The 27,639-nt window shown below is 37.7% G+C and overlaps 1 protein-coding gene across 9 annotated transcripts; it reads left to right on the top strand.

The window, feature by feature from the left end:
- The first annotated feature begins 296 nt into the window (after positions 1–296).
- Positions 297–26,192, top strand: BBS5 (Bardet-Biedl syndrome 5). 9 transcript variants are annotated; one of them, XM_035304597.3, is made up of 13 exons: positions 798–946; positions 2,068–2,104; positions 3,150–3,232; positions 8,108–8,173; positions 9,489–9,538; positions 9,672–9,799; positions 14,179–14,314; positions 15,062–15,157; positions 19,047–19,109; positions 20,552–20,686; positions 24,394–24,477; positions 25,584–25,607; positions 25,764–26,192. In XM_035304597.3, exons 2-13 carry the CDS (start codon positions 2,100–2,102, stop codon positions 25,863–25,865), a joined length of 972 nt encoding a protein of 323 aa, XP_035160488.1. In that variant the 5' UTR covers positions 798–946; positions 2,068–2,099; the 3' UTR covers positions 25,866–26,192. The 9 variants fall into 9 exon arrangements, with proteins under 9 accessions (XP_078183569.1, XP_035160488.1, XP_008996996.1 ...); XM_078327443.1 differs by lacking the exons at positions 798–946; positions 2,068–2,104 and adding an exon at positions 297–472; XM_008998748.3 differs by lacking the exon at positions 2,068–2,104.
- Positions 26,193–27,639: the final 1,447 nt, after the last annotated feature.

Raw genomic sequence — 27,639 nt, 5'->3', positions numbered from 1 at the left:
AACTAACTCAGCAAAGAATGAAGTTTCCCTATCATGATGATTTCATCTCCCTTATTCTGACCAATCAACGACCCCAATTTTCCAGCCCCTCACCCTCTGTGATCCTTGTAAAAACCTCAGCCCAGAACTATTCGGAAGATGGATTTGAAGGTCTTTTCCCATCCTTTGCTAGATACCCTGCAATCATTAAACTCTTTCCCTGCTGCAAACTCTCCTGTCTTCGTGTAATGGGTTTGTTACCGCACAGAAGGCAGATCCGTGGATATGCATATAGGACCTGTTGGTCCTATATCTCTGTCGCTAGGCTGGAGGGCAGAGGCACAATCGTAGCTCCCCACAGCCTCCACCTCTTGGGCTCAAGAGATCCTTCCACCTGAGCCTCCGAAGTAGTTGGGACTACAGGTGTGCACCACCATCCCTGGCAACTTTGAGGTTTGTCTGTGTAGAGATGAAGTTTCGCGATGTTACCCAGGTTAGTCTCGAATTTTTGGTCTCAACTGATTATCCAGCCTCGGCCTCCCAAAGTGTTGGGATTACAGGAAGAAGCCACCATGCCCAGCTTTAAATCTAAATCTCTTTACGGTGAAGAGAAATACAGAGAAGGGTAAAACGGCTAAAGGAGGCGAGAAAGGTCGCCCAGAGGTCAGGGACGCTCCCCCAAAGGCGGAGACAGCTGAGCTTCTCCGAGACTCGTAAACCCTGCCTCGCATCTCTAATCCGCTTAACAACGCGAACCAGCTGGGCGACGCGCGCGCACTCTCGCGGAAGCTTGAGTCTCGGCGCCCGCAGTAGACGTCACAACAGAGGCGGCCCGCTGCCTAGGAGCCAGCAAGACGCGGCTGGGCCTCCACCTCTGTGGAGACGGTCCGCCGCGGGCTTTATTCAACATGTCGGTGCTGGATGCGCTTTGGGAGGACCGAGATGTCCGCTTCGACCTGTCCGCGCAGTGAGTCTCCAAGATTCTCGAGGGGTCTTCGGCCTGTAGAGGGCGCCGCGGTGCTCGTTGGGGACCCGCGGGCGGAGCCTGCAGCCCCGCTGCTGGCCGCACTGACGAGGGTAGGATGTTTGTGTCCCTCGTAGGCGCATCGAGAGTCCCCAGGCCGGTTGGGCCACTGCGGCCTTCCAGAGGCCGGCACCGTGGCAAGAGCGCGTCGGGATACAGAGTTTTGGTCCCGTGCGATCATCGGTCCCCCAACCTGGTCTGCGGGACAGACCAGGAATGTGAACCGGAGCACGACCGGGACCACCCGGGGCTTGGCATCCTGTATACACCCACCTGAGCTTGGGATTTCAGTTTCGTGGAAGGAACGTAGGTCAGGGGCTCAGGAAACTAGGATTCTAAAACTACGTCTGTAATATCGACACACTGTGTGGACCCTTGAACAAATGTCTTCATTCAAGCTGGAGTCTTCATGTCTGTAAAATAAGGGAGGCGGGGAGTAGGCAGTCTTCAAAAATTCCTAACCACGCAAACTTTATGTCCTTGGTAAGCTTTCATCTAGTTATTCATCTAAATCACCAAGAAGAAGGAGCTCTCTTTTGCAGCCCTGTTTTTGGAGATTATCATACTTTAAGTAGAAGCCCTGTTTTGGGAAATTATCGTTCTTTAAAGAGAAGGTGATTAGAAACCTCCTGTTCCAAAATCCAGGGGGAAAAATGCAGGTTGGGATACTAAGTGTTGAGAAACACTAAAGCTAAGATTCCTGGATTAATGGCATAGAGCTGCTTAGCTACCTCTTATCATTCCTTATAGACCTCACTTCCTTAATAGAAAAATGAAATATTGATACATTTTCCAGGTTAAGTAGTGGTTAGATATCTAATACTAACATGTTAGATCCTTTAAGAAGATGAAAGAGAAAGGAATTCGTAAAATTACGGACCATAATTACGTATTGTGACTTTCTATGACATTTTCTGTCATTCTTGTAGGGTTCTTAATGCAAACAAAAGACCATTTCGTTAACATTAACAAACATTTATCAGTGCTTACTATGTGCTAGTTACTATGCTGATAGCTAGAGACAGAAAATAATAGGAAATAATACTTATATCCCCTTATTCTAGTGCAGGAGATGCACAGACAACTACTATAATAAATGTGGTAAGTACCATTCTGAAAAAAATGAACGAAAAGCTGAGACTCATAGAAACAGAACAGTTTATTCTGCTTGGTGAAGTCCTTGAAGAAGAATAAATATTTATAGTATTTGAGTTGGTCCCTGAAGAATGGGACCCTTGTCAGGGTAGACAGGAGGAGAGTATTCCAGAAAAGAATTAAGCATAAGAAGCAGAGTCCTGGAGTTGTAACCTCTGGCTAGAAGGCAGGGTCTGCTGCAGAGAGAGGTTGGAGGTACAAATAGAAAGATGAATTAGCCAGATTGTGACATTTTTAGCTCAGGATTTTGGACTTAAACTTCTAGGCAGCAGGAGGACATGGAAGGCTTTTAAGCAGGGAAATGAATCTGTATTTTCAACAGGTGATTGAGTTGGCTCTATGGAGAGTATATTAGAAGGCTCTACTAGATACTTGCTGGGGTTTTTTGATACTTACTGTAGAATGTATTCTATCAGTCAGCAAGCTGCCTTTATTTCCTTTTCACCTGTATCAATTTGCCAAGTTCCGAAGATGCTTTTCATACAGCTCTTCTTTAACCATTCCTTCCATAATTTCCTGATGTCCTTTCCTCTACTTAGAAACCTCTGGGGGTTCTCTCCTGTCCACAGGATAAGGCTTAAACCTATCAGGCTGGCATTCTGGGCTCTCTATAGTCTGGTTCCTCCTTAGTTATCCAACAGTATTTCTCTCACTACCTCCCAATATGGTCCTTCTCTGGCTTGGCCAGTCTTCTCACATGTCCTTACTATTTCTTTTTCCTGGCCTTTAATCATGGATTCTCTTTTCATTTTTCAAAATTCTGTACCTCCTACTCATCTGACTTAGTCCAGATGGCCCTGGTTACTCCAGGCCCCACTGATCTTTAGGTTCTCGAAGTTCTTGAAGACCTTATCTTTAAATGAATGAACATTTGGTACAATATAACTTATGCTGTTGGCTGTTTTATGTACATATGTCTCTTTTCTCCCTAAATAGATTGTAAGCAGGTATAGTTGTAGCTATAAAAATCAAACCTTTATATTCACTTTAGGCAAATGAAAACAAGGCCTGGAGAAGTCCTTATTGATTGTTTAGATTCAATTGAAGACACCAAAGGAAATAATGGAGATAGAGGTGAGTATATTTTTACATGTATTTTGTATTACTGGTTTACTTTACAAATGTTGAATCATATTAGCTAGAGAATATATGAAACAGCATCATTTTTCAGTGTAATTGTGAAAATGGCAGAGTTAAAACCACATAAGACTTTTCTCAGATTTAAACAGAAGAAAGAGTAGGCATTAAACTTGTAGTTTGGTCCTTTACTAAGTCCTAGTTCTAACATCACCTTTATCCAATGTAACTGTTAAAACTCAAGGAGACCTGTTTGCAAGGGGCATTAGTTCTGACCATTGGACCTGTCTCCCCAAAAAAGGATATGGGGTAGTGAAATATAAGTAGATCATAGCTGTAGTACCTGGAGCCATGCTTCCTTTTAAAAAAATTCAGGAGTAATGCACCATCAGTCACCTATGGTTGTCACCTAGACATGGATATGTGGGAAACAAACTTAATGCTACACTGTGAAATCTATTTGTAGGTCAAGTACTGGAAAATCCTGTGAGACTTCTCTGTCACTGAGGACCAGCACGGTTGGACCCTAGAGTCCCTCCCAAACCAAATCTCTCCAAGGTTGGGATATTTTTAAAGTCCAGGCTGCCTATAGCAGCTGTCTGTGGAGCCAATGACCAGTAGGTCTTGGAAGCATCATTACTGTTCTTCAAGGAAAAAAATAGAAGATGTGGAATGGCAGCTTAATGTATCCAGAAAATGTTTTAGGGGAGAGAAAGTTTAGGAGGGAGGAACGTAAACCTCTTATTTGAAAGGGGTAAGTGGGGAAATAGAGCAGACTTCATTCAGGAAAGGGGGAATCAATAAATCATTAAGAAGGAATGGTAATCTTTATTGGCAGAACATGCTTACTGTACCCCTTTGACTGGCTGCTTGCTTCCTGAGACTTTCCTCTGATCAGCTCTAGGTTGGCATGTAGGCAGCAGGCCCTGCTGTAAGCTTTTCTTCTCTGAGAGTGGTTCCCCTCAGAGACCTTACTTTTAAATGCGTGAACTTTTGGTATAGTATTATTTATGCTGCCGGCTCTTTTATATACGTATGTCTCAAACTCCTGACTTCAAAGGATCTATCTACCTTGGCCTCCCAAAGTGGTGGGATTACAGGCATAAGCCACTGCTCCTGGCTAATGTACATATGTCTCTTTTCTCTCTAAATAGATGGTAAGCAGGTATAGTGGTAGCTATAAAATTAAGACCTTTATATTCATTTTAGGCAAATGAAAACAAGACCTGGAGATTTAGATTCAGTTGAAGACACCAAAGGAAATAATGGTGATAGAGGTGAGGGTGGTTCCCCTCAGAGAAGAAATGCTTCCAAAGAGGCCTGCTGCCTACAGGCTACCACCTATAGGCAGATCCTTTTAGTGGCTGGGGCCCATCCTTAAAGTAATGCTTAGATCACACTTCTAAAATGCTTCCTGGTGTCTGTAAGGCTCAGATGAGAGTGGAGTATGAAGATCTAGCAGCAAAAAAAGTCTTAGTTTGTGCTTTTGAGAGTGGAAAAATAATCCCAACTGTCAAGATGGCTGTATCTTGACAAAATCTGAATTAACTTGAGAAAGCCAAGATAAAGTTTCATACAGATAGGCAGGAACTTTTAATAGAACATTTTTCAATTCTTCAAATACTCATTGAGTGCAGAATCCTGTACTAATACTTCAGGGTAGGAAGGACAGAAAGCCTCCCTGACCAGAAATCTCCAGTGCCTGAAATCCTACTATTAATAAAAACAGCCCAACTACAGTGGCTCATGCCTGTAATTCCAGCACTTTGGGAGGCCAAGGTGAGAGAATTGCTTAAGGCCAGGAGTTAAGAGACCAGCCTGGGCAACATAACAAGATCCTGTCTCTACAAAAGATAAAACGAATTAGCCAGGTATGGTGGTGCATGCCTGCGGCCCCAGCTACTGGGAATGCTGAGGTGGGAGGATCACTTGAGCCCAGGAGGCTGAGGCTGCAGTAAGTCATGTTGGTGTCCCTGCACTCGGCCTGGGTGACAGTGCAAGACCCTGTCTCAAAATAAAAATAGAAATAACTGTGTGTGTGCACAGACCTCAAAAACCTTTTGAAATGTTACAGGAGTATACAGCACTTCCGATCATTAAGGAGTTAAAAAATGGAAGGGGAATCCTGCTTTCTAGCCCTCCACTTCCCCTCCTTTTTAGCAGTTTGGAAATGATCAAGTTAAGGCATTGCCAAGTTCAAGAGCCCCTATGTTAAAACTATAAATATCCCAGAGGATTAGCATATTTAATCAATTTTCAACTGTTAGTGACCTGAAATTATCAGATTAGCGTTACACAGTGCCTATAGCTCATAGCCTAGTTGTAGAGATAAAATGTTGCTTAGGGAAAATGTCATAAAAAAAATAACCAATGTATCTATAATAAAAAAAAGTCATAGAAATGAGTTTGTACAGGATTAAAATATTTAATAGCTGTGTGAGAATAAAAGGGACAGCTATATTTCAGTGTTTGGGAGGTAAGTAGAAACAGAGACAACCATATTTTGGTATTAGGCAGGATGGAGAGGAAAGTCCATGTGTGGAACACTGGGTTTGGAGCTGGAGGCTGGAGTCCTTCAGCAGAAAAAAAGTAGGGTTAAAAATCGTGGAGATTGTAGGAGATATTCCAGGAGCAGAGAAAAAGGCAAATGGGTGGTTGGGGTTTTATGTGGCAAACTCTTCCCACTCCATAATTTCTTTTGGGACTGACAGAAAAATATAAAAGAATCAATAGATGTCCTGAGCCCATAGCCCATCTGTAGAAATAAAATGCTGCCTAGGTAAAATGGCATAAGGAAAACCAGTGTATCTATAACAAAAAAAGTCAAAAATTAGTTTGCAAATGATTATTTTTTAAATAACTGTTATTTTGGGAATGTTTATTGTTTGCCAGTCACTGTTCTGAATCTTTTATATAGATATAATCTCATTTAACAATAATAAAAATAGTAAAACAAAAAATTCAAAGTAAATGCAGTCATATTTATTTTCAAATGAGGAGACTGAGGAATAAAGAGGTTAGTTCACTTTTCCAAGGTCATGTAGCTAAGTGATAAACCTAACTGCCTACATTGATTTCTAAACTGGTAGGGTCACATTATTCTCTTCTCAAAAATTTTTAGTCCTTCCCAATTCCAATCCTAAACCCCACCCCCAACTCTACTGCCTCTATTGCTAATAGGTCTAAGTCTGAATTCTTTTGTCTAGCATTAAAGGACTTCTAGTATGTCCAAGAACAATGTTTATCGCCTCTGCTGCTATCTTCCATTTGTCCTTCCAGGTCTGGCGTTCTTCTCTACCCTTTTCCCCTGGCCCTGGAAACATGACTTGTATAGAGTACATCTAAGGGTTCCTTGTGTATTCTGGCTTCCAGTTGGAAGAGTCATGGCAGGAGCATGAGGTCTGGGTATTTATTCCCCTGATTCCTTCTCAATGAGAGGTTGGCTGTCTCTCTCAAAGCAGTCAGCTCCATAGGACTCTTGTTTTTTCCAGATGTCATTAACTGCTGCTCCCTCTTTTGTAAATAAACTTCAGTTATCCTAACTTAAGTGTACCATCTATTTTCCATTGGAGCAATGACTGAAAGATGCAATACCTAGTCTTCTATGATCTTGTATGAACCTTACACTCCAGCCATGCTGGATTACTTATTATTTGTCAAACATAATCTGTAATTTTCCACAATCTCCCTTGAGAATGCCTTTACCTTTTTTTTTTAAAGCCACCTTTGTTATCCAGTTTCACTCCAGTATTCATATAGACCTAGTTTCTCTGATTTTAGACATTTTAGAGGTTTTCAGAAAGAGTATGACCTGGCTGGCTATAGATTACTCATCAAAAGAATTTTATGGTTGTAATTTGTTGGTGAAATAATGTGTTTAAATAAGTCTTACTATTTCAGAATATCTCAAAGCTATCATAAAATGCTAATTTGTATTATACATCTCTAATATACCTAGTATGCCATTCTCAAATTTATTTTTTTTCTTGGAGCATCTATAAGGGATCACTGTTGTACAGGACACATTTTGAGAAATGAAGTATCGCCGGGCATGGTGGCTAACACCTGTAATCCCAGCACTTTGGGAGGCTGAGGCAGGCGGATCACCTGAGGTCAGGAGTTCGAGACCAGCCTGACCAATATGGTGAAACCCCGTCTTTTAACAAATAATTTAAAAAATAATAAAAATAAAAATAAATTTATAGAAAAATTTGTAATTAAAAGTTTTAATCTTTTAAATATTTCTAAAATAAAAATTTTAAAAAAGCGAAGTATCTAACTTTGTATTTCAGTGTATGAATATCAGTCTGATGCTAAGATCAAAAAGTATAAAGCCTTAAGTAGACTTCAGCCTGACCATAACTTCTTAGGAACAAAGTAGTTTGCTCACAGCAAAATTGTGTGTATAAATATATGGTTCATTTAAATGAGAACTGCTAAGAAGGTACTCATATAGCAAGGATTAGCGTGTATGTGAGAGTTCTTTGAAAATCGCAATTTCAATGAATGGCTGTGTGTAATTATCCTGTATTCATTCTCAGTTGACTTGTTGGGACCCCAGAACAGCTTCTACTAAGACAAAAAAACTAGTGCAGAAGTCTTTCCTCAGTCAGTTTGAGTTAGAGCAAAGCTATTGGCAGAGAACATCTGTATCCCTTATATAACTGTCAAATTTTGTTTCTCTGGGATTCTGAATCATACATTGTATACCTTATATAGGTTGGATATGCACAATATTTTCAGTTAATAAACATGAAAAATATCTGTAAGTGTTGCTTCTGAAACTAAGCTAGAAGTTCCATATCCACCTCATTCAGTGCTGCAAATTGGGTCCTTATTTAAGTTAACTCATTTTTGTCTGTCTGCTTTTAGGTAGACTCTTGGTAACAAATTTAAGAATTCTCTGGCACTCTTTGGCATTACCAAGAGTCAATGTTTGTAAGTATCTTTGTTAGATAAGTCTGAAGAAAAAAACCCTTTGTCACGTGAACTTGCATGGTGCCTTTGATACCAAAGAAGTATGTGGAAATATGTGGAAATCTTTTTTTTCTTTTCTTTTTGAGACAGGGTTTCACTCTTGTTGCTCAGGCTGGAGTGCAATGGTGCAATCTCGGATCACCACAACCTCCACCTCCCAGGTTCAAGCAATTCTCCTTCCTCAGCCTCCCAAATGGCTGGGAGTACAGGCATGCACCACCATGCCTGGCTAATTTTGTATTTTTAGCAGAGACAAGGTTTCTCCGTGTTGGTCAGGCTGGTCTCAAACTCCCGACCTCAGGTGACCCACCCGCCTTGGCCTCCCAAAGTGCTGGGATTACAAGTGTGAGCCACAGCACTGGACTAGAAATCTTAAATTAATAAAAATAAAAAACCGTCAGAAATCCTAGACATCATAATGCAAACAGAATTATCCATTATTATTTTGGTCTGTCCATTTTGTGTCTTGAACATATGTGAGATTAGGGCTTTAACCTTGCTTATTTTTTAATTTTTTTTGAGAACATGCTATCACCTGTTTAATCCCAAAGAAGTAAGATATAAGCTATAATAAAAGTATAATATTTTCATCGTGTTAAATTTTGTTTCACTTTTTTTTTTTGAGATGGAATTTTGCTGTTGTTACCCAGACTGGAGTGCAATGGCACGATCTCGGCTCACCGCAACCTCTGCCTTCTGGGTTCAAGCAATTCTCCTGCCTCAGCCTCCTGAGTAGCTGGGACTACAGGCGAGCACCACCATGCCCAGCTAATTTTTGTATTTTTAGTAGAGACGGGGTTTCACCTTGTTGACCAGAATGGTCTTGATCTTTTGACCTCATGATCCACCTGCCCCGGCCTCCGAAAGTGCTGGGACTATAGGCGTGAGCCACCACACCCGGCCTTGTTTCACTTATTTTTTTAAAGTATTTTAGATTACCCAGCTAGACTTGTTCTTTTGATGTAGTAGTGCTAAAACTTTCAGTAAATAATGTTGCAGAGGCTTTAGGGATGAAGACTTCCTTTTTCCCATGTTAATTTTTGTTTATTCAAAGAGACAGAATTAACCCTCTAGTTTTTTTTTAATTATTTAAATTTATAGTTATTTCTTTTAAACTTTTAAAAGTGTATTTCTATATATAATTTCTAAACTGTTAAAAGTTCTGTATATATATATATATATATATATATATATATATATTTTTTTTTTTTTTAGAAAAGTATTTTTCTCAGTGTACCATATCATGTTCTTTACATTCTTTGCTTTTGGATTTTAGCTGTCGGTTACAATTGCATACTGAATATTACAACAAGGACTGCTAACTCTGTAAGTCTAAAAATTCTTATTGAAATATATATATATCGTAAAGAAACTAGATATTTGAGGTTGATGTTTGTTTTCACTATAAAGGAGAAATTGCTCCTAAAATCTGAACTTTTAAATAAATTTGTCCTTACAGAAATTACGAGGCCAAACTGAAGCTCTTTATATACTAACAAAATGTAACAGTACTCGTTTTGAATTTATATTTACAAACTTGGTTCCTGGAAGCCCTAGACTTTTTACTTCTGTGATGGCAGTACACAGGTATAGTAGTACTTTATGGATTATTGAATATTTTTAGCTTATTCTTTGGTTTTAAACTGCAATAGTCCCCAACCTTTCTGGCACCAGGGACCAGTTTTATGGAAGATGCTTTTTCCATGGATTGGGTGAGAGTATGGTTTTGGGACATTTCAAGTGCATTACATTTATTGTGCATTTTATTTCTATTCTTATATACTCACCAAAAGTTAGAATCAGTGGGAGCCCTGAGCTTGTTTTCCTGCAACTAGATTGTCCCATCTGTGGGTGATAGGAGACAATGACAGATCATCAGGCATTAGATTTTCATAAGGAGCACACAATCTAGATCCCTTGCATGTGCTGTTCACAACAGGTTTCACATTCTATGAGAATCTAATGCCGCTGCTGATCTGACAGGAGGCATAGCTCAGCTTTGTTTGCTCACTCACCTGCCCACCGTTTACCTCCTGCAGGGCAGCCTAGTTCCTAACTAGGCTGTCTGTGGCCCAGGGATTGGGGACCCCTGTTTTAGAGAATAAAGCTTAGAAGTGTGGTACTGTTTTCTTCCAAGCTCTGTTGTAAATATCAGGAAGATATTGAGAAGAACATGTTTCATTATCATTTAATAAACACTTTGAAAGTATTTATAAAACACATAAAACTAAAGATTCATTAAAAATTTCTGATGACCAGATTAGATTAGCTACCAAGGTAGGTAAAGTAAAATAATTCAATATACCTAAACAAGTCACAAAATTAATTTAAAAGATTATTTTTCTAGCAGGTAGAAGGCATGTTTGAGTGTCTTCCCTGAAGAGTTCTGTTGATTTTTTTTTTTTAGGTTTGTGGCTTTTATTTATTTATTTATTTTGAGACGGAGTTTCACTCTTGTCACCCAGGCTGGAGTGCAATGGCACGATCTCGGCTCACCGCAACCTCCGCCTCCTGGGTTCAGGCAATTCTCCTGCCTCAGCCTTCTGAGTAGCTGGGATTAAAGGCACACGCCACCGTGCCCAGCTAATTTTTTTTTGTATTTTTAGTAGAGACAGGGTTTCAGCATGTTGACCAGGATGGTCTCGATCTCTTGACCTTGTGATCTACCCGCCTCGGCCTCCCAAAGTGCTGGGATATAGGCGTGAGCCACCGCACCCGGCCTATTTTTTTTTTTTTAATAGAGATAGGGTCCTGCTTTGTCACCCAGGCTGGAGTATAGTGGTGCAGTCATAACTCACTGAAGCCTCAAACTCCTGAACTCAAATGATCTTCCTGCCTTAGCTTCCTCAGTAACTAGAACTACAGGCATGTGATGCCATGTCCTGCTAATTTTTTAAAAGTGTTTTTGTAGAGCTGTACATAGTGGCTCATGCCTATAATCCCAACACTTTGGGAAGCTGATGTGAGTGGATCATTTGAGGTCAGGAGTTCAAGACCAGCCTGGGCAACGTGGTGAAACCCTGCCTCTACTAAAAATACAAAAAAATTAGCTGGGCGTGGTGGCACAGGCCTGTCATCCCAGCTACTCAGAAGGCTGAGGCAGGAAAATCGCTTGAATCAGGCAGATGGAGGTTGCAGTGAATTGAGATCACTCCACTGCACTCCTGCCTGGGTGACAGAGTAAGACTCTGTCTCAAAAAAATAATTGTAGAGACGGGATTCTCACTTTGTTTCATAGGCTGGTTTCCAGCTCCTGGGCTCAAGTGAGTCTCCTGCCTCAGCCTCCCAGGGTACTGTGATTACAAATGTGAGCCACTTCATCCAGCCTGTTTTTTTTTTTTTTTTAAATTATTTATTTTTTCTTCTTCTTGTTTGCTAAATTCTTCTCTTTTTACTACCTCAGCGTTTTTTTTCTTTTTTAAACCAGCCCTAAGTAGTATGATTTTTTTAAATGTGTGTATATAATTTTTAAATTTGTATTTGCCAGTGAAGTTGACATTTTTAATCTATTATGTATTTTTTGGCTTCTTATAAGTTTCTTAATTATACCCTTAGCTGTCATATATATTGCCAATATTATTTTTAGTTTCCTAGTTTATTTGATTTTTAATATTATTGATGTTTTGATCTATATAATGGTTTAATTTTTTAATTGAAATATAATTTACATAAAATTTTACGTGTAAAATTTACAATTTTAAAGTATACAGTTTGATAGTTTTAGTATATTCACAATATTATTCAAATATTGCGAAGATCCAATTCCAGAATATTTTCATCATTCCCAAAACAAACCCCTTACCCATAGCATTCATTCTCCTTTCCCTCACCTCAGCAGTCCCTGATAACCTCTAATTTACTTTCTGTCTCTATGGAATAGAGTAGAATCATATAACATGTGGCCTTTTATGCCTGACCTCTTTCACTTACACAATGTTTTCAAAGTCCATCCATGTTGTAGCATGTATAAGTAGTAGTACATTCCTTTTTGTAGCTAAAGAATATTCCGTTGTATGGACGTACCACATTTTGTTTATCCATTCATGAGTTGATGGACTTTTGAGTATTTTATTTTTTAGTGATTATGAATAATGTTACTATGAACATTTGTGTATAAGTTTTGTGTGAACGTATGTTTTCAATTCTCTTAGGCATATACCTAAACCTTAGCTCTTTATTTCATTTAGAGAAGTACTGTGAAAAGTTCTAAATGGAATATGAAAGGAACAGAAGCTGCTTTTCTTAAATATATTAAAAACATTAGGCTGGGCATGGTGGCTCATGCCTGTAATCCCAGCACTTTGGGAGGCCAAGGTGGGTAGATCACCTGAGGTAAGGAGTTTGAGACTAGCCTGACCAACATGGTGAAACTCCATCCCTTAAAAAAAAAAAAAAGTTATTTAAAAAAAGAAAAAAAATATGTGCTTCCCCCCAAAAAATAATTTATAGCATAAATAATTTCCATTTCTTCCACTAGTTAAGTATTGATGATAACAGCACTAAAGAAAATTAAGAGTTGCAAGCAGAATGCTCAAATTCTGCTCTTTCACAACTTATATATTAGAAGATTAAAGTACAAATTAGAAATTCAATGACTATAATTTATATAAGTGAATTCTGATGTTATTAAGGTTAAGAAACTTTACTTTTGTTAAATAGGTAACTTAGCCTGTTTTATGTGAAAGATTAAAATTAATTAAAAGTTAATTGGGGTTTCTTTCTGTGTTTATTATCAATAGACATTGAAAAAAATTACAGGGATTTAGGCCAGGCATGGTGGCTTATGCCTGTAATCCCAGCACTTCGGGAGGCTGAGGCAGGCAGATCACGAGGTCAGAAGTTCAAGACCAGCCTGGCCAACATGGTAAAACCCCCTCTCTACTAAAAATACAAAAATTAGCTGGGCATGGTGGAATGAACCTATAATTCCAGCTACTCGGGAGGCCGAGGCAGGAGAATTGCTTGAACTGCAACCCAGGAGGCGGAGGTTACAGCGAGCCCAGATTGTGCCGCTGTATTCCAGCCTGGGCTACAGTGCGAGACTCCATCTCAAAAAAATAAAAATTATAATTCTCTTTCTCTCCCTTCCTCTATCCTTTTTCCTTCCCCTCTCTCTCCTTCTCCCTCCCTCCCAGTTCTTCTCTTCCTCCTTCCCCCTTCTCCCCTTGGGGTCCCTTTTGGATTCAGTACAGATTCATTCTAGTTTTCTGTGTAGAGGTAGATGTGAGCATATTTTCAGGTTGCAGTGAGAAAAAGTAATTGTTTTGTTCTTGTTTTTGTCTTTGAGACAGAGTCTCTCTCTATGGTCCAGGCTGGAGTGTGGTGGCACAATCTCAGCTCACTGCAACATCTGCAGTGGTTTCAAGCAGTTCTTCTGCCTCAGCCTCCCAAGTAGATAGGACTGCAAGTGTACACCACCATGCCCGGCTAATTTTTGTATTTTTAGTAGAAACAGGGTTTCACCATGTTGGCCAGGCTGCTCTCAAACTCCTGCTTCAAATGATCTGCCCACCTTGGCTTCCCAAAGTGCTGGGATTACAGGTGTGAACCACTGTGCCCAGCCAAGAAAAAGTATTAATAATCGGTTGCCTGTTTATGTCCTTTGAAAAACAAGGAAATGAAGAAAAGGTAGCATTTTAATAGAAAAAACAATTTCCGTATGTATTTAAAAATAGGTTATTGTGATAAAATATGGAAATAGTATACTGACAAATTCTACAAAAAACTGTAATTGCCAAATTTTTTTAAAAAGAAAAATATAGCTGGGTGCAGTGACACATGCCTATAGTCCCAGCTACTCTGGAAGCTGAGCCAAGAGGATCACTTGAGCCCAGGAGTTTGTGTCCACCTTTGTTTGAGTGATGTACATAAATACTAACAACTACATGTTTTAGTAAATAAGTAAACATAACCCCAGAAAACCACATCTTCAGTGTGGGTTGTCTTTTGTCTGTTCTTTTTCACAGAGCATATGAAACTTCTAAAATGTATCGTGATTTTAAATTGAGAAGTGCACTAATTCAGAACAAGCAACTAAGACTGTTACCACAAGAACATGTATATGATAAAATCAATGGAGTATGGAATTTATCCAGTGATCAGGTATTGTGCAAAGAACTAGTGAACCTTTTGGGACAGTGTTTTGGTAATCATTTTTCCATGCGTCATTGGATTTATATAGTCAATTCTAATTGTTAAAATTAGCATTACAGGAAAGTATATTATTTTTCAATAAGCACAAGTTAGGTTGACATTAAAATTCCTATTTTCAATTCAATAAAATGGTATTCTAGTCCTGGACTGTCTCTTTAATTAATGAATCAAAAATTCCTGGTGCTATGCTAGGTGCTAAAGATCTAACTATGGAACTCCTACCCTTATAAACAATGCAATCTAATGTGGATTGATGGGGGATATTACATATGTTTTGTTTCTCTTTCTTGCCACAACTTCTTTGCTTTGACCTATCCAAGGTTTTGAATACTAATTTTAGTAAGGTCTAACATTTGTAGATTGCTTACTGTGTGCCAGGCACTGTGTTAAGGGATTTATTTACATGGGATATTTAATCAGGTCTCCATTTTTACATTTGACAAAATACATCAAGAAGAAATTTCCTCATGGTCAGACAGTTGGTAGGTACTAATGGTTTAATGATTAGGCAGCCTGACTCCAGAGTCCAGGCTGTTAGTTATCTAATTGTACTGCTATCAATGAATGATGAAGTCATTAATACTCAATTTTGGTATTATTTGCTGCTGTAATAAGAATTATTCTGGTGATTAGAAAATAAAGAATAGATATCCAAAAAATGATCATTTCTGTATCCCTCATTACTGTCTTTTACAGGGCAATTTAGGAACATTTTTTATTACCAATGTGAGAATTGTGTGGCATGCAAATATGAATGATAGTTTTAATGTCAGTATACCATATCTGCAAATTGTAAGTACATACATTTTGATGACCTTATTTTCATGTAGAATAAATATTTTTTGTTCAATAGTTAATGGGACTTTTAGGATTAGATGAGTTCTTGCCTCCTTAGCAGTTATTAGCTGAGAGCATATTGTAAAGATGTTGATAATTTACTATGAAATATTTCAACATAGAAAAGATCTAATTGTACTTACTTTCCAGAGAAGCAGCACTATTACCAGCTTGCTATTAGAAGAGAAATATACTGGATTCTAAAAATTTGAATAGTTATACAGAGTAAGGTGTCTCTCAGATTCTATCCAGAGGCCTTTAAATATTAAAGTTTTCTGTAACCTTTTGGTGAGGCAAGTATATGGTGGTTCCTTGGTATAGTTTTAGCACACTGATCCACAGTTTTTCTTGACTGTCTTGTCACTTTCTGCTCCAAAGCTTTTAAAAGCCAGAAGGAATTTATTACTTCTTAATTCTGTGAATGAACTGCTTTCATTGTATTTAGATACAGAATGTAATACAAGTTGGATTCATACCACAGGTTTAATGAAAGGAATCAAGATGATTTTTAGTGATAACACTTTCAGCTTAAGTTCAATTAAAACTTAAAATCAGGCTGGACATGGTGGCTCATTCCTGTAATCTCAGTACTTTAAGAGGCTGAGATGGGAGGATTGCTTGAGGTCTGGAGTTCAAGACCAGCATGGGCAACATTGCTAGACCCTTTCTCTATTTTTTTTTTTTTTAACAAAAAAAACCAAAACAATTAAAATTCAAAATAAGAACTGACTATATCTGAGACCAATTTGTTTGGGGAGTAGGTAAAGATAGTTCTTTTTATTCTGCTGCTGCTATGATAAATAAGTGACTCAGTGAAACAAACTGGAAATTCCAATACACTAAGTAATTTTGTTTTATATAAAAAAAACTACTTTCAGAATTCTAGTACAAATTAAATGGAACATAAAAATAGTTAATGAAAATGACATGAGGTTATCCTGTGATAACTGCCCTTATTGTAGGATGTATAGTCTTAAGACTAGGGAGTTTTATTAATATTTATTGAGTAGACAATGTATTTGATACCTAGAAAAGACCATTTTTAAGAAAAGAATTCCTGGCCCATGAGATGAATAATTCTTTGCAAAAGATTCCCAACCCTATCTTTGGCTAAATTATTTGATTTCTGAGTTTTAAATTTCTGATAATTCATGCATTTATATGCTAAATTTTGAGCACCTACTCTGTGCCAGGTGCTAGAGATACAGTCATGAAAATCATGAACCAGTGTACAGTTCCTGCCATCAAGGGGCTTTCAGTCTGGTGGTGAAAAACAACATATTAAACAGAAATTCATAGAATCACAACATAGGAAGAAAATTATTTCTGACCATCAAAATAAATATAAAAATTTATAATCAAGGCTGGAATGATGTGACAAAATCTACATAGGTATTTGACAAATTGGTGTTTGTATTACTATTGCTTTTTTATATTGCATTAGCGTGTTACAGCTTGCCTAACCTAACTTCTATTATGCTGAATAATTACTGAGTATTAAACAACCTTGTGCTTTCTGTTCTTTTTGTTATTTAAGAATAGAGTTGCCAGATATGGCCTCTGGAATGAATTCAAGCTGGCCCAAACAACTTGCAATCTGATATCATCAGGGCCGCAGTCATTTTCTAACTTCAGCTCTGCACCTCAGCCATTACCCTGACCCCAATCCTATAGATACATATATATCAGCTTCTTGCCAGTTTCTGTCTGACCAACCTGTGTCGCCCACAGACACCTGGTTAGATTACCTATTGAAAGCCAAAGTGCCAGTGTTCTGTGATTCCTTTTCTTTCTTTCCTTTTTTTTTTTTTTTTTTGAGACAGTGGTCTCACACTGTCACCCAGGCTAGAGTATAGTGGCACAGTCTTGGCTCACTGCAACCACCACCTCCCAGGCTGAGGTAATCCTCTCTCACTCAGCCTCCTGAACAGCTAGAACCACAAGTATGCATGCCCAGCTAATTCTTTTGTAATTTTGGTAGCAACAGGGTTTCACCATGTTTCCCAGGCTAGTCTCAAACTCCTGGACTTAAGCGATTTGCCCACCTCAGCCTCCCAAAGTACTGGGATTATAAGCGTGGGCCACCGCCCCTGGCCAATGTTCTATGATTCTTTTTTTAATTTTTATTTATTTATTTATTTGAGACAGAGTTTCGCTGTTGTTACCCAGACTGGAGTGCAATGGCACCATCTCGGCTCACCGCAACCTCCGCCTTCTGGGTTCAAGCAATTCTTCTGCCTCAGCCTCCCGAGTAGCTGGGACTACAGGCACGCACCACCATGCCCAGCTAATTTTTGTATTTTTAGTAGAGACAGGGTTTCACCTTGTTAACCAGGATGGTCTCGATCTCTTGACCTCATGATCCACCTGCCTTGGCCTCCCGAAGTGCTGGGATTATAGGCATGGGCCACCGCGCCCGGCCGATTCTTAACTGGAATTATACGTATTCTTGGGTATAAAGTAGTCCAGATGAAAGGCCACGTTTTCATAACAATTATAATCAAAGCCTTTTCTTTTTTTCAATGTTGCCCATCTGTCTAGAAGCATGATATTCCAACATCACCTTCCAGATTACCCTTTTCTGGGTTTTTGGTCTGCTGGTTGTAGCGTTAGGTCCTCCGTGGTTCTCCCCCACCCTGCCATCAGGTACATTTTATGTCACTTCTACAGGCCCTACGTGCCATGCTGCTTCTACTCTCCCCTTCTCCCAGGCCTCTGGTCAACGCCCATCTTCCATTGACCAAGCTTAGTCCTCATATCACATTTACCACCTGATGTTCATTACACTTGATCTATCCCAACCTTCCTTGATGCCTAGTGATAAATATTCAAACTTTTTTTTTTGAGACAGAGTCATGCTCTATTGTCCAGCTCACTGCACCCTCTGCCTCCCAAATTCAAGCAATTCTCCTGCCTCAGCTTCCCAAGTAGCTGGGACTAGAGGCACCTGCCACCACACCCAGCTAATTTTTTGTATTTTGAGCAGAGACGGGGTTTCACTGTGTTAGCCAGGACGGTCTCGATCTCCTGACCTCAGGTGATCCACCCACCTGGACCTCCCAAAGTGCTGGGATTACAGGCGTGAGCCACTGCACCTGGCCCAAACTTATTTTTAAAACATAAATAGAATAGAGATTGTTTTAAGAATTTAGCCAGCTATGATGTAAGAAACAGAACGCACATGTGACTTTAAAAAACTAATCTAGCCTTAGGAGCTACAAAAGACACTGGCTTACCAAAACTAAAAGATTGTTAGCCTTTTGTTTAAAATTTGAGGCTGGACACTATGGCTTATGCCTGTAACCCCAGCACTTTGCGAGGCCAAGGCAGGAGGATTGCTTGAAGCCAAGAGTTCAAGATCAGCCTGGGCAATGTAGTATGACACCATCTCTCCAAAAAGAAAAAATTAGCTGGGCATGGTGGCACATGCCTGTAGTTCTAGCTAATCAGGAGGCTGAGGCAGGAGGAGGATCTATTTGCCCAGGATTTTGAGGCTGTGGTAAGCTGTGATCACACCATTGTACTCTGGCCTGGGTGGCTGAGTGAGACCTAATTAATTTTTTAAAAAGTTCACTCCCTGGAAGTGAGAAATATTTGAGTCTGATAATTTTGTACATATTTCAGAGCTGTCTTTCTTGTATTGCCTCTTAAAACTTTGCCACCTATTTTTAGTGTGAGTCTTGTTTCTTTTACTTGATCTCTGTGGGAGTTTAATGAAAGGAGGGAGAATTCTGTTCTTTAGACTATGAAAAGTAAATACTGTGTAAAGTTTAAAAACTGTGTTAAAGAGTCACTATTCAGTTAATAAAAACATGCATGTTTTTCTTTTTCATTTTACCTCTAGTGTTCAATAAAGATTAGAGATTCAAAATTTGGTTTAGCTCTTGTCATAGAAAGCTCTCAGCAGGTAAGATCTTGTATATTTTTATTAATCTTTGATTTTTAAAACTATGTGACAGTCTAGATTTTTAGTTTTATTTATAAATTAGTTTACATCTGAGAATATTCACTTTAATATGAAGTTTATATGAAGTGTTTGAAGTCTTATAGAAACTGTCCCCAGAGGAAGAATCATGCTTATATTTTTTGTTGGACAGACATAATCACTTGTGATCATCACTTTTATTATTAATGACAGAATCAAGTCACTGTGCTGAGAGCTTTGCATGCATTATCCCAGTCTTTACACAATCCTACAGTACAGCTACGATTTTTCCCCCATTTTACAGTCAAGAAAACTGAGGCTTAGAGAAGTTAGGACTCTGCCCATATTCTCACAACTAGTAAGTGGTGGAGCTAAGTTTTGATCTCAAGTATGACTTATTTACCAAGGTTGTCTCAGAAAAACACAACCATATATTTGTGTACACACACACACACAGTTTGAGATTTTATATTCTCACACATACATATGCTAACTAGTCATAACCTTCTATGCTCCGTTATGCCAGGTTTTTGCAGAAATGCATTTGAATAAAACACGCTGGTTTGATGGTAGTAGGTTTGACTGGCTAAGAAAAATTTTATTTTTTAAAAAGTGATTTATAAAATTACTTATCATTTAAATTCTAAATTTAAACATGAATGTCTGCTCATTCCTTTCCCCACCTACAGCTGCCATTTATTGAGTGTTTACTCTGTTCCAAGAACTATATCAAATGTCATATATACATTTATCTTATTTAATATGACAACTTGATAACCATTTTATGGTTAGAAAATTGAGGCTTAAAAAGATTAAGGAAAGTTTCTGAGTGTCCTACAGCTAGTGAATTAGCGGTAGAACCAGAATTTGAACATAAAAACAATGCTCTCAACCCAGAGTACAGTATGCTACTTAGTTTTTTAACACTCCTCAAACACTCTATCATGGCCCAGTTTCTTTCCTAATTCTTCAAGGAGATAGCCACAGATGGCCCATTTCCTTTCTTCTTTTTATGTACTCTGTTCCTTTTTAAGGTCTAGCTCAAGAAAAATTTAGTTCTCTTGGCCTTCACAGTCTACAGTATAATTTTTAAATCTTCAAAGGTTACATTTGATATTTCAGATGAAATTATATTTGGATATACTTCAAAATAAGCCTGCGTTGGGGTCGAGGGGGTTCAGGTGAGGGCAAGGTTACAGATGAAACAGAGTTGGCCACATGTTGCTGCTGCTTGAAGCTGTATGATGGCTCCATGGAGGCTCCCTTGTTTGTACTCTTCTGTTTTTGTATATGCTTGAAATTTTTCATAATAAAAAGTTTTAAAAAATGAACTTACATATTGTGCTCTAAAATAAGGACTATCAAATTTATCATATAAATGCAATTCTTGTTTTTCTTTTTTTTTTAATTATTTTCTCTTGTAGAGTGGTGGATATGTTCTTGGCTTTAAAATAGATCCTGTGGAAAAACTACAAGAATCAGTTAAGGAAATCAATTCACTTCACAAAATTTATTCTGCCAGTCCCATATTTGGAGTTGATTATGAGATGGAAGAAAAGGTAATTTGTTGAGTATGTGAAATAAAGTTTGCTTAATTGGTTTTATGCAATCTGTGAAAATCAGATATAAATAAGTGTGTACCTTTTAATTTTGAACTGTGTTTAAAATGGTGAATATACAGATTCTGCTCAAGTGGGCACAGCTCCTGGATTAATACTAATTCGTACCTACCACCTGTCTTCTAACTGGCTGCTTCATCATTCATTCATTCCTGCCCTCCATACTTATCTTTGTAGATGGGCAGCCACCTTGGTAAATTTCCATGTGCAGTGCTCCTCTGATACAGACAAACTTGAGTCTCTCACTCTGTCAGCTTTATTTTTATTTTCAGCCCTTTATTACCATAGACAACCCTTATAGGTCTCATGAATACCATCTTCTTCTTTAGTACTCCACAATATAGCAACTCCAAGAGTTGGCTACATCAACACAGCCTGCATCCATTACTGTTGATCTATACCTCTGCCATATCAGTCATGAAAGTTGTTTTTTTTTTTTTGAGACAGAGTTTCGCTGTTTTTACCCAGACTGGAGTGCAATGGCAGGATATCGGCTCACCGCAACCTCCGCCTTATGGGTTCAAGCAGTTCTCCTGCCTCAGCCTCCCAAGTAGCTGGGACTACAGGCGCACACCACCACGCCCAGCTAATTTTTGTATTTTTAGTAGAGACGGTGTTTCACCTTGTTGATCAGGAAGGTCTCGATCTCTTGACCTCATGATCCACCCGCCTTTGCCTCCCAAAGTGCTGGGATTATAGGCATGAGCCACCGCGCCCGGCCCAGTCATGAAATATTTTGCATATCCTGCCCACTTGTCTGCTCTTTGTCTTCCTCTGATTTCTTTCCTGGTTGCTGCTAATATTCCGTGCTCTCCAGGTACATCAGCTTTCTTTTGGCTTCACTTGTCTCTCCAGCTGGGACCCTCATCATCCAGTCTATCAATGGTGTCCTCACTACCCACTCCATTAGAGGTGTCCTTACTGTCCACTTTATCACCAGTACCCTTGCTAGGGGCACTAGCTCTGATGTACTTGCTGTCCCCTCTATTGTTGGTGCCCCTACTGTCTGCTCTGTCACTGGGACAGTCACTGTCTATTCTGTCAGAGGTGCTCTTGCCATCTGTTCCACTACTCTTGTTGTCTTCTCTGTCCTGGTCCCACCACTGATCACTCAGTTGTAGACTCCCTTGCTAACTCTTCTTTTACTGGGACCCTCTATTGCTGGTGCTCTTGCGATTTCCTTTATAATCACTGTCCCTGCTGGGGCTCAGCATGCTGAGCCATGTTACATATATCTCTCCTTCTGCTCTTGGACTACAGCATGTTACTTTAGTAAGGCCCTTACTGCCTGGTAGTGCTCCTTGTACTTAATTTTTTCTCTCCCTATCAAATTCCATATCTTTCTTCTGGCTAAAACTTCCATCTGAGTTGCTGACATTATATTACATACATTGTATGTATTTCATCATCTGAACCATCCTTTCTTTTTCTTCCCAACATGCTCTTTCAGCATTCTTCCTTTCACTCTGCCTTCTCTGTATATTCTTTGGTAATATCATCTGCTCATTCAGCTTCTTCAACTTGTACTTTTGTGGATGACTCTAGAACTTTCCTTCTGACCTTGACATTTTCTTTCAGCGTATGCTTCCAAATACCCTTGAATATTTTCATATAGATGAGCATGCCAAATGATATGAGTGGAATTTCTCATTTCAGATTTATCTTAGTAATTTAAATAATTATGCAAGTCAATAAGATACACTAGGACTTAGATGAGCATCTCAAACTTGACATACCTAAAACTGGCCTCCTCATCTTTTTCTCAAAAGCAGCAACCTACTGATTTATTGATTTGTTTACTTACATATTTTTGGCACTGTCAAAGTCAGCTGTACTCAAAACTTTGAAGTATTCCTTTATTTTTCCCATTATCTTAATTTAAACTTTCAGTTATACCTATCTCTTCCCTGTTTCTAGTTATTACTCTTCCTTGTAGAATAATGTTGTAGAACAAGCATGGTCCTTGGAACCTGACTTTCAATCCCAGTTTCACCATTTGTTTGTGATCGTAGGGAAATCTGAGCTTCAGTTTTCTCATAAAATTGAGATAGGGCAGGCCACAATGGCTTATGCTTGTAATTCCAGCACTTTGGAGTGGCTGAAGTAGGAGAATTACTTGAGGCCAGGAGTTTGAGACCAACCTCAGCATAGTAAGACAACATAGTGACACCCTGTCTCTACTAAATTTTTTAAATTAAATTTTTAAAAATTAGCCAGGTGTGGTGGTGCCCACCTGTAGTCTTAACTACTCAGGAGGCTGAGATTGAGGTCAGGAGTTTGAGGCTGCAGTGAGTTATTATTGTACCATTGCACTGCATCCTGGGCAACAGAACAAGACCTGTCTCTTAAAAAAAAAGAGAGAAAAACAGACATAATCTTTCTTAGAAAGTTAATTGATCATATCAGTCAAATGCCTGGCACATAGGAGACACTTGATATGTTAGTTCCCCTACCCATTTGTTCTCTTCTCCTTTTCTTTGACACCAGTACATAATAGCAGCTAGCCATAATATCTCACTGTTTGACTTCATATAAGTCCCTAATCAAATGCCATCTCTTCAGGCTTTTCCCTGACTATTCTTCTAAAACAGCAACTCCCATCACCTTATTCTGCTTCCTTGCTTTCTCTCTCCTTCCTCCCTTCCTTTCAGAATTAATCAGTCTCCTCCGTTATAACTTATCTCCACGAAGTCAGGGGTTTTTGTCTATTTAATGACTATATCTCCAGCTGTTGAAACTAGCACCTAATAGGCTCTTAGTGAGTATTCATAGTTGTTGGATGACTTTGTTAAACATCTGCTGTTTGTCATTCACTGCTGTAGGAACTTTATATTCACCATCACATTTAATCTTTCCAACAATACTGTGAGAAGTATTATCATTATCCTTATCCCACAGTTAAGGAGACTGAGGCCTAGTTAATTTACTTGCACATATGCAACTCTGAACATGGTTGAAACACTGAGACTATCCTCAGCTTTGTTATAGCTGCTTTTTGTAGGTTGAAGCATATATTGATATTTTATCATTTTTGACTTATAAAAAATGGCAGTTTCATATGGTTCAATATAATATTTAGTTATTTGTCATTGAGCTTAATCTTTATCTCTACTCAATAAATTATAAACCCTTTGTGGGTAAGGGTAGGATTTTATAACATTGGTAGTACTGGCATAGTATCTAATATAACTAAGGGGATATTCAAATATTTGAAAAATGAACAAATTAATAAATATTAGCTTTATATTTTATTCTTTACCTTTAGAACATTCCATAAAAATATTCTTTTACTTTTCACGAATTATATATAATGATTATTTTGAGGAAAATTGAACGTTTTGCTATTAGACAAAACTTAGCTTTTCTAAACAATGTGAAAGAAAAGTCAAGTCAGAGTTTTTTCTTTAAAGATATCTGAGTATTAAGTATGTATAAATCTCTCTAGTTCTTTTCATGATATTGACTTCAGATATGAAAGCTTAGGTTTAACTGACTAGTTTTATTACTCATTAGTTTTTTAATAAAATAAATTATACCATGATTTTTATAAGACTTTAGTAGCTTGTAATTGTTATTTTTAAAGTATTTGCAGTTCTCATGGCACATTTAATAGTCTCTGATGCATTTTAACATCTGCTGATTTTCAGCCACAGCCGCTTGAAGCTCTAACAGTCGAACAGATTCAAGATGATGTAGAAATAGACTCTGATGACCACACGGATGCTTTTGTGGTGAGCATCATAAAGGAGAGCATTAAATTTCTTAAGGTTTTTATCTCAGTCTTGTTTAATAAAATAATGGTGTAAATGTGTGAAACACCATATAACTTGAGACTTTTGATGGCATCTTAAACATGAGTTCGAAGATGATATTTTTTGTGAGGGATTTCTTTTGTGACAATAACTTTTAAATTATCAAAATCAGAAATACTTTGAGGCCAGGCATGGTGGCTCACGCCTGTAAGCCCAGCACTTTGGGAGGTCTAGGCAGGTAGATCGCTTGAAGGCAGGAGTTCAAGACCAGCCTGGACAACATAGCAAAAATCTATCTCTATAAAAAAAGAAAAAAAACAAAAGAAATATTTTGAAAACACAGTTATTCAGAGAGTTTTAGGATTTTAGATATGTAAAGTTTTTTCATACCATGAATAGAACATGGTAAATATTATAGTTAATTAAATTTAAAATCTGTGCTTTCCATAATGAATTTTTATGAAATGTCTTCTCTTAATTCATGTTTTAAAAAGGACATGTATTTGAACAATAGCTTTCCTGTTTCCAAATTGATATCATTTAACTTATAACCAAATTATAGTGCTTTCTCCATTCTATGGCTATGAATCTGACTAAAAAACCTGTCTGGTAACAAATGCTTTGAAACAAAGGTATGAAATTAGTATAAAATAATTATAAACTACTACTACCTCAAACTCTATGCATTTGCTGACACATTAAAGTACTTGTTTTGTTTTGCCAGTATCTTCTAAACCAAATGTAGGGAAGAAATTTTATAACTTCTAAGTTATTTTTTTCTCTTCTTTTCATATGACAACTAAATAATGCTTTTTTATCATTATTTTGTTAATAGCAAATTAACAGTACTAATCATATATTACAAACCACATTTTTTTAGATCTTAAGGTAAAAGTCTTATAGACTTTAACAGAGTGAATTCTGCTACCAACATTGCAGAGATAGGTGAAAAAAAAATTAGATACACAGTAACAGAATATGAAATACATTTATAAAATCATTCTGCAAATTAAGTATCTTAGCCCACTGCTCTGTTGGAATATTGTATGTCCAGTATGTGAAATAGAATTTTCTTTGTCTTATAGGCTTATTTTGCTGATGGCAATAAGGTAAGGACATTTATTTTACCTATAATATATGAAAAAAGTTTCTATATTCCAAAATTTAGCATTCACAAACTTATGTGAAACCTCTTTTTTTGTTTTTTTTTCCTCCTCTTTGCCCACCTTCTCGATTCCCATCTTATCTTCTTGTCTCCCAAAAAGCAACAAGATCGTGAACCTGTATTTTCAGAAGAACTGGGGCTTGCAATAGAGAAATTGAAGGATGGATTCACCCTGCAGGGACTTTGGGAAGTAATGAGTTGATCTTGAGTTGAGATGGATTTCTATTTAAAGATATCTCAAGTTTAAAGATACTGGTCACCTGCCATAAGTCATGGAATAGTTTTCATATTTACAACTTTTATATTTAAAGCTTTTAAGAGTTTTTTAATGATTGAGGAAAAACTCATTTAGAAAACTTACAGTTTTCTAAAAATTATATTTAAAATTATAATCAAAATGTATCTTGTCTATAAATGTTTATTTTGTACTTAATGCCTGTAAAGTCTTAGTTTTCTGAAAACTAAGTTTTCAGAAAGTTATTAAGTGACTGTATCATGTTGGGTTTAATAAAGAATTTATGCAGCACCATTTAACGTTTTGAAAGTATTATTTAAAAGAGAAAGACCATTCTTATGGAATAATCAAAATTCTCCTTTCTTAATTATAAAATTTAATAATGGTTTAAAATATAATATGGTTTAAATATATTACCCATGGTTCCTGGCCAGGCATGGTGGCTCATGCCTGTAATCTCAACAATTTGGGAGGCCAAGGCAAGTGGATCACTTGAGGTCATAGGTTCAAGACTAGACTGGCCAACATGATGAGACCCCCATCTCTACTAAAAATATAAAAATTAGTTGGGCATGGTGGTGGGTACCTGTAGTCCCAGCTACCTGGGAGGCTGAGGCACGAGAATCAGTTGGACTTGGGAGGTAGAAGCTATAGTCAGCCGTGGATCACACCATTGCACTCCAGCTCGGGCAACAGAGTGAGACTCTATCTCAATAAATAAATAAATAATCACATAACTCCAAATGTGCACCAACTCTAATACAAACTGTAATTCTTACACTTGTCATTTTTAGGGATCATTTTTGTAAAAACTAAAAATTATAACTAACTCTAGAGTACATTAACCACTCTGTAAAATATTTTGGATACTATTTTGTAAAGAATTCAATGTAGGTTTGTCAAGAATACATTTACTTTTTAAGAAAATCATTCTGTTTATTAACTTTCTCTTTGTGTTTATTGAAACTTCTTTGAGGTTTTCTTGTTGACCTCTCTAGCATCATTCAGTGGTTTTGACCACTATTTCCATGTAAAACGCATTGTAAGGAACCTTTTTCACATACTGAAATTAGCCAATGGAGCCCTCTTCTTCCAGAGGGAAAAGTATGTAAAAACATCTAAAATAAGATGCAATTCTGTGTACAACTGTAGACATACACTACAACCAAGTGCTAACCTAAGTTTATTTTTCATTTAAATGGAAAAAGATTTCTACATTTTAAGGGTTGAAATTATAATAAGCTACTTTATGACGGAGGGAAAGAGTGTATGAAAAGTTTGTACTGGTCACAGATAAAATGCTGCCATAACTATTATTTAAATATTGTTTTTCAAGCAAAAGAGACTTTATAAAATTGCCGACTAGTAAAAAATAATTGCCGACTAGTAAGGAATAATCTCGGATGTCATATGGTGTTTGCATCTGACTCATTAATCTTTTCAAATGTTAGATGTTATGTGTAGAGAAATGAGTCATTTATTGTTTAAACAAGGAAACAGCTGTTAGTTTTTTCTAGTGTGTTAAAATCTTTAGTGACATCTATAAATGGAAAAAGAGTCAATGAGCTCTTCTTTCAGCTGTTGTTTTAGCAGCTGACAGTACTATTGACTTCACTGTGATGTAAAATAAAAGAAAAAGCCTTTACTTATGGATAGAGACCTTGAAGTTTAAAAATACATAATTCCCTGACCTGGGGCTTTCATTCATTCAACAAATATTTATGAAGCACTCACAAAACCC

The sequence above is a fragment of the Callithrix jacchus genome, chromosome 6, assembly GCF_049354715.1.
Source record: "Callithrix jacchus isolate 240 chromosome 6, calJac240_pri, whole genome shotgun sequence".
NCBI classification, from domain to species: domain Eukaryota; kingdom Metazoa; phylum Chordata; class Mammalia; order Primates; family Cebidae; genus Callithrix; species Callithrix jacchus.
This window is presented reverse-complemented; position numbering and strand designations above follow the sequence as displayed.